Here is a 19,582-nt window from a genome sequence, read left to right on the forward strand (position 1 = left end):
ACATTAACCCCTTCAGTTGGACATAATTATCATCATGTTATTACCTATTCAGAAAAAACAAACATAATTTCCTTTTGCTATAATATAATACTGGTAAAATCTAGGTAAGCCCGTAACTAAGGGGGGAAAGGGCCCCCGCCAGTTATAGGTACGTGCTACAATAGTCGTACATAATTCTCTTTTTGCTATAATACTGTTAAAATCTAGGCAATCTATCTGGCAGGTAAAGGGCCATCATTGAGGAACATGGTACGAATAGGAGTACATAAATTCATTTTGCTTCCTTGTAATACAATACTGTTTAAATCTATGAGGTCTATCTGGCAGGCAAAAAGCCACTTAGTTGGAGGGATATAATACGAATAGTCGTGCATCATTTCATTTTGCTTCCTTGTAATACAATACTGTTTAAATCTAGGGTCGCCCGTAACTAAGGGGCCCCCGCCAGTTATAGGGTTATACTACAAATAGTCGTACATAATTCTCTTTTTGCTATAATATATAATACTGTTAAAATCTATGTGAGCCCGTAACTAAGGGTCCCCGCCAGTTATAGGTACGTGCTACATTAGTTGTACGTAATTTCCTTTTGCTATAATACTGCTAAAATCTATGGGCTCTATCAGGGAGGCAAAAGCCCCTTCATTGAGGGACATGCTACGAATAGGAGTACATCATTTCATTTTGCTTCCTTGTAATACAATACTGTTTAAATCTAGGGTCGCCCGTAACTAAGGGTCCCCCGCCAGTTATAGGGTTATACTACAAATAGTCGTACATAATTCTCTTTTTGCTATAATATATAATAATGTTAAAATCTATGTGAGCCCGTAACTAAGGGTCCCCGCCAGTTATAGGTACGTGCTACATTAGTTGTACGTAATTTCCTTTTGCTATAATTCTGCTAAAATCTATGGGCTCTATCTGGGAGGCAAAAGCCCCTTCATTGAGGGACATGCTACGAATAGGAGTACATCATTTCATTTTGCTTCCTTGTAATACAGTACTGTTTAAATCTAGGCAATCTATCTGGTAGGCAAAAGCCCCTTCATTGTGGGACATGCTACAAATAGGAGTACATCATTTCCTTTTGCTTCGAGAATACACAACAAGTTTTCAAATCAAAAGACAGTGTTCAATAACCAATGTATTTAGGGGCGTCCGTAAAATTTTCATCCTTTCTCTTTCTTTCTTAACACTAAAGCTATTGTATGCGTTATGTGGCTACCACCCCCGCAATAACTAACATTCAGTAATATTTACTATTAAAACACGAAAATTTAAATTATAATGTGGGGGAAAGCGCTCCCTCCCCATCCCCAGACTGAAGCTTTTTTTCTTTCTTTCTTTCTGCAATACTAGTCTTAGTTCAAACATTTGCGTTCCTAAAAGATTATCAGCTATGTTACCAAAGCGTACTTGTATGCCATCTATCGGCAGAATTCTAAATTACATCCTAGTGCAGTTCGTCACATCTGTACAGCGTACATATATATATATATATATATATATATATATATATATATATATATATATATATATATATATATATATATATATTAGGTATAACTGATTTTAAAGTGATCATGTTTCAGTACACAATCGGTGTAACAGTTAAAAAATCGTAACAAATGAATCAAACATATTGTAATTAAGCACACTATAATTAAGCAAATAAAACTCTACAAGTAAATGGTCCGTCTTTAGCCCTTGGTAAATCATACTGGCGGTTCTTAAGGGAAAATACCCGTATATTCATAATAATAATAATACTAATAATAATAACTTTAGTAATAGAAAATCGCAATTACATTTCAAGCGTTTTCAGTCTATCGCAAAGCTTATCCCTCTTGTCGTGATTACAAATGGTCGTAGATTTATTTCCCGACAATGTAATTAGTCCCAAGTTCAATTTCTCAAAAGCAACTCGTGTAGTTTACCAATAATTATTCAAAAAAACTTCCATTATAATTAAGTGAATAATACAAGTCAATTTAGCATTTAAAAAAAAGTTCTCACCTTAAAAAATCAGAGTTCGTTCTCTTAGAATCAGCAACGAAAAAACTTCAATAAAACACAAGAATAAAGTTTTTCAATACGCAATATGGCACTGTGTAAAGAACAATAATAATAAACTTTTATTTCAATAGTATTTATAAGAATTTCAATGTGTCCCTCCCCAACCATCATCATCTTTTCATCAGGTTTTCAAAACCGGTTTCCTTAATTAAAAATAAAGTCATCATATTTAAAACTCGATAGAATCAAATTATTCAATGCTACACCAGGAAATCTAAATATTTCTTATTTACAAGTTCATCAACCGCTGGAGAAATCTCATTCAGGACAGGGTATCAACATTGATCCCCTGTAGCGATGTTCGGTTCTAAACTATATATATATATATATATATATATATATATATATATATATATATATATATATACGCACTTTCTCAACTAATTAAGAAAATGCTTACATGTAAAACTTTCACATTGCCAAAGTCGTATATTGCCACAAAAATACATTTACATGATTGTCCAAAACATCTTGTAAAAGGGAAGAAATATTAAATTTCTATCTGTCTTCTTCATCACTGCAAATAAGTATCGCAGTGACAATCATAGTTAATGGAAAAAATATTTCAGTATGTCGCCACTCAGACTTCTCACGGGCAAGGGGAAATCGTCTAAGGATATTTCAGTACATATTGACAAGCGGAAATAAAATTTTAAAAAAGTACATTGACACTCTATGTCTGTGTCACCACTCAAAGTTCTAACGTAAGCAAAGGGAAAACGCGTATACCCGGAAGTGAACCCATTTACAAAAATAAAACTGTGTTCATTCTAAGGCAGCCTTCTCTGAGAGACGGAAGAACAATTCAGTCACTCCGTATTTCAAACTTAAAACATGGCTGTAAACACGGAGTTAACTATAAGGAATAAACAAATCAATAAAACGATGAATATTAACAAAATAAATAAATAAACTATTCAAATCATACACACACACACACTTCCTATTTCCCATATGTTTTTTTCTCGCCAATTTACATGTGAGGATTGCAATAAGTCTCTCATACAGCGTTCACCTCCGGAGCTTCGGGTCCTGGTGCTAAGGGTCCCAGGTTCATTCTCAGTACAATACAGCGTTCACCTCTGGTGCTAAGGGTCCCGGGTTCGATCCCAGTACAATACAGCGTTCACCTCCGGTGCTAAGGGTCCCAGGTTCGATCCCAGTACAATACAGCGTTCACCTCCGGTGCTAAGGGTCCCGGGTTCATTTTCAGTACGTATCACATAAACTTATACACACTGTAAGTGTTCTCAGCTTCTTATTTTAAAATATTTTCGAAATTATTTGTAGGTTCACACTACAAGTGTTCTCAGCTTCTAATAAAATGGTTTCCTACCACTTTCTATATACTTTTAAGAGCTTTCTTTGTAAAGCGAAGCAATATAAAAAAACAATTTATTAGGAGAATATCTTTTATTCTCTCACATATTGTTGGAACATCTTATTTGCTCCGACTAATTATTAGGAGAATATCTTTTATTCTCTCACATATTGTTCGACAAATAAAATAATCCCCATCTCCTTTAGCCTAACAGGCATAATGGTGGGACTCAATTATTTCATTTTTCCAAATTATATATATATATATATATATATATATATATTTCTCAATGTAAGTTTATATTAGTCAAACCCATTTGTATAATATGAAATTCGAACTGGGTCTTCATCTCAATGTCAATACATTCAATATTATTATTATTATTAATTTAATCACTACTACAAATTATTAATTTAATCACTCATACGGATTATTAATTTAATCACTACTACGGAAGTAAGTGATACAGAATGACGTATCATCATATCAACAGATTTAATTCAAATTTTCATTATTATTTTTAAAAATATCCAATATACAACCTCGAAAAAGAGGACACGACCTTTCCAACAATACATACATGTCATCACAACTAAAAAAAGAAACATAAGAACTTTCCAAATCCATGTCATCAACCCCTAATGACATATACGACACCTCTGACAACATCCTAATGACCTAACGGTACAACTAGTAACATCCATTAAGGCGGTATCCTATGTCGTGTAAGACTTTGTCAGGGACTACTAAACATTTATATAATGTAAAGGTTTAATATAAAAAACCCACCCAAAATTTTGAAAGTTGACTCCCGAAAGGCAAGAATAACTGAACCGAGGTGAGTGAAATTGTGCACAGATCTTGCAGACGTAAAATGAGGGAATACAGGTTTCGTATTTTAATGGAAGGAAGGGTTGGGTGGGACACGGGCCCCTCCAAACATTTGATCACGAAACACCAAAAGTGCTGGTAACAGTATGTCAGATGTGTGTAAAGGACATGAAGAATTGCAGCGAAAAAACGCAAAAAAACAAACGAATACTTTTTTTTATTTTCTACGGAAAAACGGTTTTAGGGGGAAAAGACCCCACAAAAAATTTTAAATGTTGACTCCCAAAAGGCAAAAAGAAGTGAACCAAAATGAATGAATTGTGCACAGATATTGTAGGCATAAAATGAGGGAATATGGGTTTCGTATATTCCTGGAAAAAAGGGTTGGCTGGGGACCGACCCCTCCAAACCTTTGATCACGAAATATCGAAAGTGCTAGTAACAGTATGTCAGATGTATATAAAGGTCATGAAGAATTGCAACATAACTTTGTGTATGGACAATACGCCAAAAATAAACGAATAGGGTCTTTTATGTTCTGGGGAAAAACGGTTTTAGGGGGAAAAGACCCCACCCAAAATTTTGAAAGTTGACGCACGAAAGGCAAGAAGAAGTCCACGAAGTGAATGAAGTTGTGCACAGATATTGCAGGTGTAAACTGAGGATACGCTTTTTCGTGTTTTCTTTCAGAAAACGGTTGGGTGTGTACCGAACCCTCCAAACTTTTGATCACGAAAAATCCAAAAAGTGCTAGTAACAGTATATCAGATATGTATAAAGGACATGAAGAATTACAACAAAACTTTGGCTATTGACAATACGCGAAAATAAACGAATACGGGGTTTTTTATGTTCTGCGGATAAACGGTTTTTGGAGGAAAAGCCCCCAACCAAAATTCTGAAAGTTGACGCCCGAAAGGCAAAAAGAAGTGAAGCGATGTGAAAGAAATTGTACATAGATAGTGTAGGCATCAAATGAGGAAGTACTACTTTTACTACTACTATTACTACATTACTACTGTTTTTGCTATGGATCTGTATAGTACAAGAACAAACTTATTTTAATGAAAGAAGTTTAATGAAAATTTTAAAAAATAATCGTTAAATCACTTTTTGAATATTATTTTTAATCTTATTTTAACGAAAGAAGTGTTATAAAAATTTCAAAACTAATAAAACAAACGTTCCTAACAGAGGGTTTGAACCAACGCCAACAAAGATTTTTCTTACTAGCATGTTGCGCTAGCTCACTCGGCTACGATGGCCGACAACATCTGGTCTTTATTTTGTGCTATATGTACGTGATGTGGTGTCACAACAGGATCGCGATATAGACGTCATTTATTTTTCCTACATTGTTGCAAACAATGCCTTAAGGCTAGAGTTCAGTGTATTTCGAAAATACGTGTCTGGGGAAACAGCGAAGAGTATGACAAATATCACTCTCTGGTTCAAGCATGCGCAGTGCGCGTAGGCAGTCCCATTTTCAACTGGCCTCCCTTGAAACACAGAACATTCGAATAATTCCTAACCCAAGACTATTGCTCTCTGGTTATCCCCTCGCCCCTTTCAGAGTACTAGAAGGGTGTTTGCGTTATCAATACTGTAAAGAATTTCGCCTTAAATTTACTGACCGATTACCGTCAACTCTCGCTGCCATCCGATTACCCTAAATTTTACGGACCACCGTTTTTTCATAAAAACGGCAGACCGTATATTTAGTAGCAAAATAATATTGACCGTGTTTACAAAATAAATTTGGTACCGTATATTTTACGGTAATTTACCGTAATATTTAGGGGTCTTTTTTTTTTAAAAAAAAAAGCACAGGTGTGTTATTACCGTACAAGATTTACGGTAATAACTCACCTGTGCCCTCTTGCTAGATCCAGTAAGAATTCTTGCTGGTCAATATATATTGTCCCAATTTTCATCGAATTGCTGGAAACTGTATAAGTACACACACTGGCTAGCAATAATTTTTGCTGGATGGATGCAACTAGAGTGCACACTGGTCCACTGCTGTTAAAGATTAACTAAAGAAAACAAAAGTGAACGAAAGAAGCGTTGCACCTACGACGTGCATAATATCCATAAGAATAAAAGTTGAAATTAATTGTTAGCTTGTAATATCGAACCCTTGTTCTGATATCATCTTGAACATACTTTGCTTTTACTTTTCAAAATTACTAATTTTGTCATGTATTGAACAAAACACCAGAAGAGGATTCGATATTACATACAAAATAATAATAATAATAATAATAATAATAATAATAATAATAATAATAATAATAATCGAATTTTATAGCTGAGTTTTCGCACGCTTTGAAGATGTAGTTGGAACAAACATCCATGCCCTTTTAAGATATTCATAAATCGATATTCTGTTACAGTGTTAAGACTAGCTTTATTGCATGTATTTTCGCTATGAGTACCAGTAGACTAATAGACCTCAAATATTCTAATCAGCGATTCATTCGATTAGTCGCATTATTACGGTTTCAGATAACCAAGCAGGCACTCGACAATATAGCTTAGAATGACCAGAAGTACGACTAAACAAGTGTAAAACCATATGACTTCTCACAACACTGCCTCCAGTATCCGCTATCTCAAATTAAAAAATACGTGTTTTCATAATTATGTAACAGTGGCATCAATGCTTAAAAAAAAAAGTCACCAAACTTCCAGAGTATCGAATTTTTGCATATTTAGACTATTAAACGCTCAAATGTATTAACAAGACTCCAGAACAGATTATAGGTACTCAGAACAAAATTAAAGATAAAAACATTTACAGAAACATTTTTCAAATCTAACAATTTATTTATTCAGAAAAAATAATGACAGCATGGGCGATCGATGAAAATTTTCTAGGGGACTCAACTCCCTGGCTACTATATACCCTGATATTTTTTATTTGTATTAAGAAATTTAATACGTTTTCACTAGCTAGGGGAGCGACCCCCTGCCCCTCCTTCGGGCACACATCAGTGACAGTATACTTTTGTTTCTGTAACATGAAAAATTCCAGTTGATGCAACACAATTTATGTAATGCTGTTACGGTAAACTACGAAGCACTTTTCCTAAAAGTTTTTTTTTTTTTTTTTTATAAAGTATTTTAACATTGTGATTCTAATTCTAGCTTCACAAACCACTCGTAGTTGGCTACATTATCATACGACTTTATACATCCAGCAGCTTCTTGGTTTCGAATCGTAGCACTTTGGAGCGATCTGCTTGCCACGATAGCCAACTAAAGCTTTTTTGTCACCGAACAAAGTTCAAATATTAACATGGTGCTTTCCCATACATTACCTTGCTTAATGTTGAATTTCCAGGATATCTTCAACAGTGGTAGGCCTATTGTATATGTCACACCAGAAAACCACACACTAAACAAACAAACAAACAAACAAAAGAAAGAAACAAAACAAAACAAAGCACAACACATCCGAACCTACGCGCCATCAATCCTCGCTTCGACCTAGAGATGTGTCGTTCGCGAACGAGTCGTTCCTTTGGAACGAATCCTTTCTGAGAACGAATGGAACGAATCCCTGAAAGGAATCAAACTTGAAAGGAACGAGTATGCACTGCAAAGCAGCATGTGTATCGCCTTTGGCAAATGGAAGAGACACTGGCTGAACATCTTCGGTTGAACACTTCCGTTTTGCTGCGAAATTAACGAAGTTCCCACGACCATTCCTTCCTCTCGCCCCGCCAACTCCTAAACAAAACAAAGAGTGGCGTGAACGAAGGAATCATGGAATCAAACTTTCCTTCGTTTTCTCAACATTGTCGTACAAACTACTACAGAAAACGAGGAACGAGGGGCTTCACAAATAGAGTCAAAAGTGGATGTGGAACGAAGGAATCAAAAAATGCAGTCAAAACTGGTAGTGAACGAAAGAACTCACGAAAGGGAATCATATTGGCCTTGTTTTTGAGTGGCGAATATATACTTCCGATTTACCACGAAGTTCCCCTCCACTCCCGTCTCCAGCTGGACACAAACAAAAGACCATTGAAAAGAAATATTTAAACAAACATGAGTGTCGTATAATGCGAGCTGAGCTCCGCGAAAGAAACAAAGGAATTGAGGCAATGACAAATTTAATATATTACAAAATTTATTTGAATACAATTAGTTTTCATGCGTTATGATGTAACTTTTAGTGATGTAATCAAAAGGTCACTGGGAAAGTAAATAAAACGTTTCTTCCTCTGAACTCTCACTGTGAATCAGTCCAGTGTTGAATTCAGACATGTTCAAGGGGACTCAGCCCTCCTTGAATATTTATATATAGTGCATATCTAGAATATAGTGTATATCTAGAATATCTATTGCCCCTCCTTGTACAAAAATCTGAATTCAACACTGAATCAGTCGTATATAAATACACATATGTTCGTTGCAGAACAACAGTGTAATAATCATAAACAAAAAACAAAAGAAAGGAAAGCTTTAGTTTAAGTCCCACGATTATGAAAACGGAGTGCTAAAGGAGACGGATGAAATTGCAAGTGAATGATGATGAAAGAAATGGTGGAATGAGAAAGTGGGAGGAAGCGGGAGAACCCCGGGAGAACCCACGAGCAACGATATCGTCCACCACGAACTTATTTGGGCGGGGATCGAACCCGCGACCCTTCACACCAGAGGTAAGTGGTCTACCACTGACCCCCGCCCCCCAATAATCATAAACAGTCCATTCACCTGTAGTAAATACAGTTTTAAACAACGTAAAAGTTCTCAATGCAAAAATAGTTTTCTGATAATTAGATACTTGTGTTACATAGTACAATCATTGCCTCATTTCGAATATCTGTGTTGGGAAAATAGATGAAAAGATTGAATTGCTTTATAGGCCCTGACAAGAATTTTGTGAGAGAGTAGGGTGAGATGAATTTTCACGCGTGGGACCGAGAAGAATTTTTGCGTGGGGGCTGATTCTGAAGTTCTGCCACTGTTTCCTTGGTATTATAAGTAAGAGAAAAAAGAATGACAACCCATCTTCATTCATCTTGAAGAACTTTATTGTACTCGTTCCTTGTTTCCAATGTTCATTTTGTTGTTGTATTCTCTATTTGGGTCCGTGCTCGCCAAGAGAGACAGATGAAGAGAAGATGGGTACCGGGTAGATAGACGGAAATTTTATGTTTCTTCAAACAATACCAATATGGATTGAAGTTTTTACTCTTGACCTAGACGCACAGGTTTGTCTCTTTTGTTTCCTGAATGAGGACAAACATATGACAACCCAAGCAACATACCTCCCTTTCCCAGAGAACAAGAGCTTTGTTCCAAACCAGAACTCCCCGCCCCCTACAGTCAGACCAGCAGAAACAAATGAAATGGCAATAGTTTTTTTTTTTTTTTTTTTTTTTTTACAACTTCCTGCAAGCTTCAAATGTATTGGTTCCACCACAAACCAAGGTTTCCGAGTTTTCACGATATACAACGGAAGAAATGAAAGAACATGTGTTGCTTGCATCTCCGATGGAATCAAAGTATTCATGTTAGAAAGAAACGACTCATTCCATGTTTTCGTTCCTTTTTATGAGTTCTTCTAGTGAACGGAATCAAAGGAGTCGATTCCATAAAAGGAATCAAACTTCCCATCTCTACTTCGACCATGTGCTTTTTCTCTCCAATGCGCATGCCCGACACAAGCATCTGACAGGAAAACGGTCTCCTACCATTATTTTAGAAAAACGGTAAACCGTATATTTTTTACGGTAGGAGGCAATTATTTTCACGGTTATTGGTTACAGTGAACAGTACTTCGCCGCTGAGGAGGCCAAATCTGTTTCAGGCCTCAATACAGGATTGGAATTTTTAAAACTGAAATTATCATGCCAAAGAATATAAATTTTTGCCTTTGCCTTTCATTTCTATTAAATTCTGTAATACTTTACAAACATTTTCTACACTTGAGTAAATGAATTTTAAGAAGTCTGTTTTGAGCTATACAATAAATAATTTGAAATAAGGTTTATTTCAAAAATTACACAAAAATTTTGACTTAATTTGAAATTTATTGCAAAAAAGTTAATTTAGTTTTGCTCAAAAATATAGGTGAGGCCCAGCCTTACATGCCTCACCTGACGAAATGCTAATGGAAGGTAGGTACACTAATATGAATTGTAGTTTAAATTAGCCTTACCCGAGATCGTGATTCCGCTTCACCTTTCGCATAACATGGAAAGTTTAAAGGAATGCAATGCATGTAAATATTTATAAGGTAGCGGCTGCATCCACACCTAGTATAATATTAGTGTGAATATTAGGTTGAATTATCTCCACTCCTCGCCAATAGGAGTTCGTATTTCAATAATGATGACGTCAAGAGGTTTACGTCATAAACGAAATGTAACATTTTTTTATTGGCTAAAGAGATTGTGCATGGGTTGTCTGCTGGTAAGTTAGTGGACTGAAAATAGTGAAAGGTAAGAATTAGGTTTGCAATGTGTGTTTAGCACAGCCTATGGCATAAGAGAATGCGGAGAGAGAGAGAGACCTGGATGGAATAGAGAAGTATCTCAATCACAACGTCGCAGAGAGCAGTGCTGAGTGAATATGCACTATGAGACTTTGCTTCATTGGTTACAGTACTATCATAGTACCACTGTCCTGTTCTCTGGCTAACATGCGGGCCTAGTAGATTTCACAATTGCCGGTGTGGAGATTTATGTAGTTTCAAAAATGGAAAGGAAATTTCAAAACTGCATCTTTTCTTCTGTAATGAGTGAAAAAATTCTTTGGGTAATGTCCATATATAATTATATTGCATACCAGTATCTTTTCAAGTACATTTCATCCCCCTCCTTAATGTCTGCTAGGCTCAATTGACTCATCAAACAAAATGCATACAGAAATATATAAATTAAAGTTAAATTTTTAATGAAGGATTATCTCGCACAAAACACGTTGTAACTGACAATGGATCTCATCTTATCATCATTGACCATCACATAACGTGATTACGGATATTGTTGTCTTCTCTACCAAAGAATCTCATCATAGAAAATCTCAATATATATTTATTGCACAAAATATATTTCATCAAGCAAATGGAATCAGAGATATGAGTTCTTCTTATTTTGTTTTATTTGAAAATCCAAAGCAAAATCCCAGATTAAACATATAAGTTATCAATTTTTTAAAAAAGAATAAATGTTCCGAAATAATTGTTTGGATTTAAAACGTTTAATCCTAGAAGGTATATAGGTAGATTAAAAAAAATTCTTAGTGAAATAAGTATTATATACCTTTCTATTTCATTTTTCACGGTGGAGGTAACAAAACCTTCGTAAGGCTTAACTACTTGATCTACTGTAGTTTAACTGAAGACAAAAACGTAATAGCAGACAAGAGCTTTAGAAACGTGTCTGAATTAAACACCTTCCAAACACCGCTGAAAATCTTTTAAATGTGACTTGGATGAAAGGAAATTTTTTATTTCGTTTCTGTACCAGTGTTTTATGTATATCCTTAATTTTGTTTGTATTGACTGTTGAACTTTTTACAAAGTTGTGAGATGTAGTTAAAAAAGAAAAGAAAAATGTGTTGATCAATTTAATACAACAGAAATGTCATTTAAAAAAAAATATTTTTGACCCATTTTTAGTCTGGTTATTTATTGTTGTGGCTTCCTCTATTATTATACAAACTATATTAAGTCTTTGAAACTAAATATGTATATTTCTAACATTATAGACTCTTTACCTAACTTAGATATAATGTACTACAACTCTCTTCCAATGATCTTTACATAATTCTGTGGTTCTCATTAATATAACTAACATAGGAGTTCAGCAACGAAAAATTAAGTGCAATGAAATAAACATATTTTACATTTTTCTTAAGAACAAAAGGGGTTCAGCATGAAACAATTAGGAAATTATAAAAATAGACACTTTCCGACTTATGCACAGTCGTTTTGACGTATGCTTAGCGTCATATTAAAGGCCTGACTACTGCAGGAAATATATGTTAGTCGAACTCTTTAGTATGACGCTAATCATACACCAAAACAACTCTGCATAAGGCCTTTTAAATCTCATCTTATATTTAGTATGAAAAAATTAAGAAATAAAGAAACATTTCGATCTTCATGCTGAGCTAATTAAAGGTGCTTAGCATGAAACATTTAAGAAACTCACTACATGAAAAAATATTTCGTACTTCGTCCTGAATCAAATAAGAGAGAGCATGGAACATAAGAAATACTTTTAAAAACACACATTTTAAGCTTCCTATTTAATTAATAAAAGGTGTTCAGAATGAAATCCTTCAATCTTCGTCCTAAGTCAACTATAGACGCTAAGCACGAAATATTACAAACCTTAAAAAATAAAAATATCATACTTCCTGAATTCAACTGAAAGATACTCAGCAAGAAATAATTAAGAAATTATGGAATAAACGCATTTGGAACTTCGTCCTAAGCCAGCTGAAGGTGCTCACAATGAAACATTTAAGAAATAATAAACATCTTTAAAACTTCGCACTTAACCAGCTGAAAATCCTCAGCATGAAAGGAAAGAAAAATATACTAAAACTAATATAATTCAAAGTTCATTTTCTGCACCTCCACGGTAAACAATCAAATAGAAATGGGATGAGCACATCTCAAACTTAATCTCTCAAAGCCTCAATAACATATAATAACAGCTCAAATTGTACTAACAATTTCATTAGTATCTTTATTATACATGTCCAAATGTTATGATCTTCACTAATACAGAATTCACCGTCAACAGCAACAGATTCACTGTTGTATAAGCATGTTTGCAATGAAGGTACTCAAGTTGTGCATATAGAATAAGTACTTCATCTTCTCAGCATTCAGAAAATCCATATCATTGACACTAAAATTAAAAAAGAAACTTACTGTGCTTACAAGAGATACAAAAGTAGAATCAATATTTTCATTAACACAAGTAAAAATATTTACGTAACCTTAGATAAGTGCGAGCTGATGAAACACTACACTTTTACGAGAGAATGCTGAAAATTTCCTGGCTTTGCTCCTCTCCCATCCATCTACGAAAGCTGCTGTCTTATAATGGTGCAAATATAGATCTGTGATTAATGTAGCTTTTCTCAGGCTAGAAGCAGGGATCATGTAGACTCAAACAAGTTTCATAGTTTTGGAATGTTGGCTGTCATGAAGGTTTTGCTTCTTCAGGGAAGGTCTCAGGCCCGTAGCCAGCCCAAAAATGTAGGGGGGCGGTTGAATTTAGGGTGGCAAACGAAAACATTATACTTCCTCACCATATTATGATTCTTTTGAAAGACTGGCGTGAACATTTTAGGTGGCCAGTAAAACTTATAAGGACGCAGCTCCCTGTGGATATGGGCCTGGAAAGTCTGCAAAGGACATTCACACTAAGATGTCATAAATATTGGTAAAGCACTGCATTTTCTACAGCACCATTAAAATCTAGATAGCTCTTTTCAAGACTGACATTCCACCATTGAAGACGTGTCCCGCAGTGGGTGACCCCAAATCTCAACGTACCAGGTACCATACGGTGCTGTTCACGAACTGATATAAAGACAAATGATATTAGCAAAAAGGCCCAGATACTGAATATCTCATGGGAGTTTCTTGGATTCATTATCAATAGTATATTGGACATGTGCAAGCTTTCAGCAAAGTGAGTGCCGACATGTCATTCAGAAGGAATGAGTTGAAGCATCCATTGCAGTTTTAGCTCGTTTTGAGGCTAGCGCCTGAACTGAATTGTTTGATCTTATCAGTAACTACAGGTTAAATCTAGCTCCGTATCTTTGACCTTGAGACCAAGGATTAGTCAATGGAGTGGCGCCATCTCGGGTGTCCGAAGCCAAAAACGTTCGCGCCCAGAAATCAGTAAATTATGTCATGTCTTCAATTTTCTGGGACAAACACGGTATTCTGTTTGTGAACTACTTAACTCGGAACTCTATCACCGGTGTTATGGTAACTTATTGGACCAGCTACACGAAGCAACTAAGACCAAACGCCCCAAAATGTTGTTCAGATAGATTTTCATTTTTCACAATTGCGTCCCTGTTCTGGCTATCAAATTAAACATCATAGGATTCCAATTGCTTCGCAATCCCCTTGTTCGCCTGACCTGGCTCCCTCTGATTTATCATTTGTTTCCAAACTTGAAAATGTACCTCAAGGAAAGCATCTTGCGGACATTTTCTCACGAGCAACATGCTGCGGAGACGTGGTTTCACGTCCACTAAACAAATGTTATTTGCAAGATTTACAAGAGTTGCAACATCGCTGTGCCAAGTGCACCAGTCTCAGGAGGAATATGTTGAGCAATGGTGTAATTCCATCCCTCTAGTTCTACTCTTTCTGTGAAAAGCCAGGAACTTTACAATGCCCTCTAATATTTTATTGAAAGACCAGATTCATATGACATGTTTTTAAAGTTTCAGATCACTAAAATATTACTATCAAACTATTTGCAAGAAGGGTGAATTGGTCGGTTGCTAAAATAGTTGTAATTTTAAGTACACCAGTATTTTAATCAGAGATGAAGATCAACCTAAGGAGAGCTTTTCCTAACTTATTGTGATTTATCAAGAATAATGAAAGTTCACAGTCAAAATGACAATGTTACAAATGATGGGTAAGCAATTAGAGAGAGAGACAGAAAAAACCCGTGATGTGTTGTTATTATTTGCATGAGGTGCAATCACTATAAAATCATCTACAAGAACATTTGGTCTTTTTAAGCCGTCATTTTACTCTAGTTCGTATTTAGCTTTATAAGGTGATTTTAACGGATAAACACCATCAGTACGAAGACACTTTCATCGGTTAGAGAGGATTGCGTGCCAGAGTGAAATTTAGAGCTATATCGGCGATACTTCACTACCAAAAGGGCCATAACTATCGAATTGGTCTAAATAGAGAGTTTTCTAGTAGAAGGTAGGATTCTCCAGTAGCCAGGTTTACGGAAATCATAGTAATTGATACTGCAGCATGGTCACTAGTCCCAGGCGTGGTTAGCTTACCTTTAATGGCTGGGATACTGTGGAGTAGAATGAAGGTAACCGAAACCATACTCTATTATTACATAGTTTGCTGACAACAGAAAGAGAACATATGTACAATGCACTTTTGTAGATCAAAATATAGTTCCGAAGGTAAAATATCCCCCTTTCGCATCTTTGGAAGGGGGATTTCTTGGAAGGGATGAGAAAGTAACAGTGTGGGGAAGATAGATAGAGAAAGGAAGGCAAGGAAGAGCAAAAGGTTAAGTATAGTATGTACCATGTTATTCGGAGGGAAGTTAGAAAATCTTAAAGAAGAAATGAAACAAAATAATCTACACTTGGTAGCAGGTTGTGAAGTTGGATGGGAAGGTAATTATGAGGTGAGCAGCGAAAGATAAAGAATGTTTTGCTCAGATAATGACAAGGACATCATAATAGTGTAAGAATAATTATTGATAAGCGCTTAAAAGAGAAGGTAGTAAAAGTAGAATTCGTTGATGATAAAGTTGTGATCTTAAGACTAAAAGGAAAAAGGAAATACATAATAGTGATACAGGCATATGCGGTGACTTCGCATACAACTGAAGTAGAGGAAAGGTATGGAAAATAGAAGAAATTATAGACAGGAAGAAGAGGGGTGCATGTGTAGTTGTAATGAAAGATTTCAATGTAGTTGTAGGAGAAAACCATTAAGGTAATGTCATAGAGAAATATTTTTTAGGCAAAAGAAATGAAAGGAGAGAGAGACTGGCCAATTGGAGAAGACAGAATTTACTAGTAATTGGGAACACTTAATTCAATCAGAAAGAGATATGGACATCCTCAATAAACGGTCGAATATATCAAATAGACTACGTTATGATTCATAACAGATATTGGAATAGCTTGAAGAACGCGAAGATCCTTCCCGGGCAGACATTTCCTTTGATCATCACTTTGTACTGGGCAAACTAAAAACGTACATCTAAAAGGAACGTAAGCAGAAGAAAAGTAGACAGAAAGATGTTGAATACTGTAATGTTGATAATCTTGTCGTTAAAAAATTCGAAGAAAAATACTCAAACAAGGAAATGATTAGTGCATGTAGTAACAGACGGTGGAAGCATGTTAAACATTACATAAAACACGCTGCAGAAGAAGTAGTAAGATACCGCAACACAAAACGCCTAAGAAACCATGAGTTACAAAACAGGTGTTACAAAAAATGAGACAAAGGAAAACGTGGAAACGGGTTGATACAGAAGAGAAAAGAAAGATGTACAGGAAGTTGTACAACGAGTTACAAAGGGAAACAAACAGAGCACGAGAAGATTTTTACAAACGAAAATGCGAGAACGAATTGAAACCTATGGAAGTTCGGAGGAAACAAGAGGACATTACGATAGCAGTGGAAAATAAGAATAATGTAGTCCGCATGAAAAAAGGAGTTTTTGAGAGTACGACAGATCGTGTGCCCTAGATGTTGAAATAGAAAATGAAGTACAGGGATGAAAAGGTTTCAGTATACTTCCAGATATGTTGGAAAAAGCAATATCCAAGATTAGAAATGGAAAGGCAGCCGGGATAGATAATCGAATTCAATCGAATTCATTAAGAATATGAAAGACAAGGACAAGAAAGAATTGTGAAGACTCTGCAAAGAAATATATGAAACAGGAGAGTAGCCGAAAGATTTCCTGAAGACGATCAAGATACTAATGGCTAAGAAATCGTACTCAGACAAATGTGAGGATTATAGAACTATTAGTTTGATATCTCATGCAGCAAAATTTTTCCTTTGAATACTAAAGAGAAGATTGTAAGGAAAAACAAATGAAAAAGTTGAGGAGTAATAGTTCGGGTTCAGGAGAGGTAAGGGCACAAGAGAAACATTTGGATCATTAAAGATAACCAGTTAAAGGTTTATAGAAAATGGGAAAGAGCAGTATGTTGTATTTATTGATCTAGAAAAGTTTTTTTATAATGTTTTATAATGTTTTATAATTCCGATGAATTCGGAATTGTTGTTGGGAGTTCTTAAGAAGGTTTGGTTAGAATGATAAAATCGAAAACTCATAAGATATTTATATATGAAACAACAAGTAAGTGTTAGAATAGAGAAAGAAATACGAAATGCGAAATAGGAAGAAGAGAGTACAATTGGAAGGGTAACTCGACAAGGATGCTGTCTCTCACCAATATTGTTTAATATTTATCTAGCAGAGGTAGTGAAAAAGAGCCTACATAGTGAAAACATCATTTCGGTAGGAGCTAGAATGATTACGTGTATATAGTTTGCAGATATGGCGGTTGTTACAGAATCTGAAAAGAAAATTAATAAAATGTTAGAAAACTTGAGGAAGGGCTGTGAAGAATATGCGATGAAAATAAATGTAAGAAAGATTAAAAAAGTATGATGATTATAATGAAGCGGTTGGTGTCAAATATAGAAGAGGGGCAAATAGAGCAGGTGATTAGTTTCGATACCTGAGTGGTATTATTAGTGATGACATGAAGTGTAAACGTTAATTAAAAGCAAGGAAGGAATGGCGAAAGAATCTTTTAGAAGGAAGAAAAGTCTATATTGTGGGACCTTGAATAAAGAGTTGAGAAAAAGGGTTTATAAAATGTTTCGTGTTCAGTATTGTAATCTAAGGAGCAGAAACCTGGACATTGCGGAAAAGTGATGAAGAACGACTGGAAGCTTTCGAAATTTGAGTAAGGAGAATGAAGGAATTGGCTGTGTGGAGCAGAAAACAAATGAAAAGGTGTTAGAAATTATGGGAGAGAAAAGAACAATTTCAGATATTATTGAAAAGAAAAAGAGTGACTATTTGGGATATTGGCTAAGAAGCAACTTTATCGTAAGAGACGTGCTAGAAGGTATAGTGGCAGGAAAGAGAGAGAGAGAGAGAGCGAAGGAAGCTACAATCGATGGACGGTATCAAATCAGAAAAATCGTACGTGAAGATGAAGAGGTTAGCTGGAGAATTAGGAGAATGGAAGCTTCTAATTGCTATAAGTGGTCTCCCAATAATGGTAGAGTACCTATGATGATGATAATGATTAATGGAAATCCTCAATAGATAATAGATGTCAACACATTTTTTGTATTAAGAAGTATTTACATAACAATAGTCGAAATACTTTAGTGATTCAAGCGATATGCACTGAAATTTCGGCCAGAAATAGTTTTAATAATAATCATATAATAATTATATGTATACATATAATTATTATTTGTATTTTCTTCCATATGAACAGCAGAAAATTTAATTGCTAGGGGATGCTAATAAGTCCTCAGCTCCTCACTTACAATACAGTAAGATTTTTTTATATGACAGAATCTTAAAAAGTGTTCTTTTTTAGGTATCCACTACAATTTTTCTAACAGTTTCTTTTAGATCTAAAAAAAAAAGTCATGTCGCAGACTGATGTAGAACTTTCCAATGTTGAACTGAGGGCGAGAGTCAAATATCACTTCGTACAAAAGAAAACTTCAAAGAAAATTCATGGCACCATGGTACAAACATTAGGGGTCCCTTCTTATGGAACTATAAAGAATTAATGTGTAGATTTTGTTATCAATACACATGCTAAGAGAGGTAAAAGAGGTTTAGCTTTGTAGTCCAGAATAGAGTACCACATGAATCCCTGAAGTAAAGGAAATCAAACTAGGCGTATAAATTCTTCATTAAAAGAAGCGGATACATGTTCCAGCGTTTTTGAAAATTCGTTTTAAGGAGAAAAAGAGGCAATCATTGAAGTCGACGTTGGTCTGTTGTTTATGATCACATGACGTAAGACGGCTGACCCGTTTAAAAAGAATTTTAGACCGTAATTAGTACCTAGTTCAAGCTGGGTTTTTATCATGTCAATTCGCTTAATGAGTTATCCTAAGGGAAATAGCAGAGTGCAAAAATTTACTTATTCATTGAAATGTATATCCTAAGGGGAAGGCAAGGGTGTTCAAATGTATAAACATATTCGCCCCTTCGAGAAACTGGCATTCCAGATAATGAATTAATAATTACATTTTGTATGTTAGTAGATGTATATTATATAAATCGTATTTGTTCACCGAGACAAACTGTACTGCATATTTTTTTTTAATTACATATCAATATGAACATCAAACAGCAGCGTGAGGTCAGATTTTGCTTGTAGGGGACGGGTGAGCATGATGCTCCACTCCTTAAAAAGTATTACATTTTTCGGGCAATTGCCCCCTGTTCTCCCCAAATGACACTGCTGATATCAAACTGTATACGAATATGTTTGTAAATACGAATGTTCGTTTTAATTGGAATCCTAGCGAGTAAATAGTTGGACGCAGTCAGATGTACACTGTTAGTG

The 19,582-nt window shown here is 35.3% G+C and overlaps 1 protein-coding gene across 1 annotated transcript in view; it reads right to left on the bottom strand.

Moving 5' to 3' along the window:
* Positions 1–12,648: 12,648 nt before the first annotated feature.
* The window catches only part of LOC145663438 (uncharacterized), a 47,587-nt gene continuing 40,653 nt past the window's right edge, over positions 12,649–19,582 (bottom strand). Inside the window, exon 3 of the mRNA XM_081729632.1 lies at positions 12,649–13,113. Within this exon, the coding sequence (XP_081585758.1) occupies positions 13,014–13,113 (100 nt within the window). The 3' untranslated portion in view covers positions 12,649–13,013. The remainder of the gene's footprint in view (positions 13,114–19,582) is intronic.

This window comes from Thermobia domestica, chromosome 1 (assembly GCF_964235325.1).
Source record: "Thermobia domestica chromosome 1, izTheDome1.hap1.1, whole genome shotgun sequence".
NCBI classification, from domain to species: Eukaryota; Metazoa; Arthropoda; class Insecta; order Zygentoma; family Lepismatidae; genus Thermobia; species Thermobia domestica.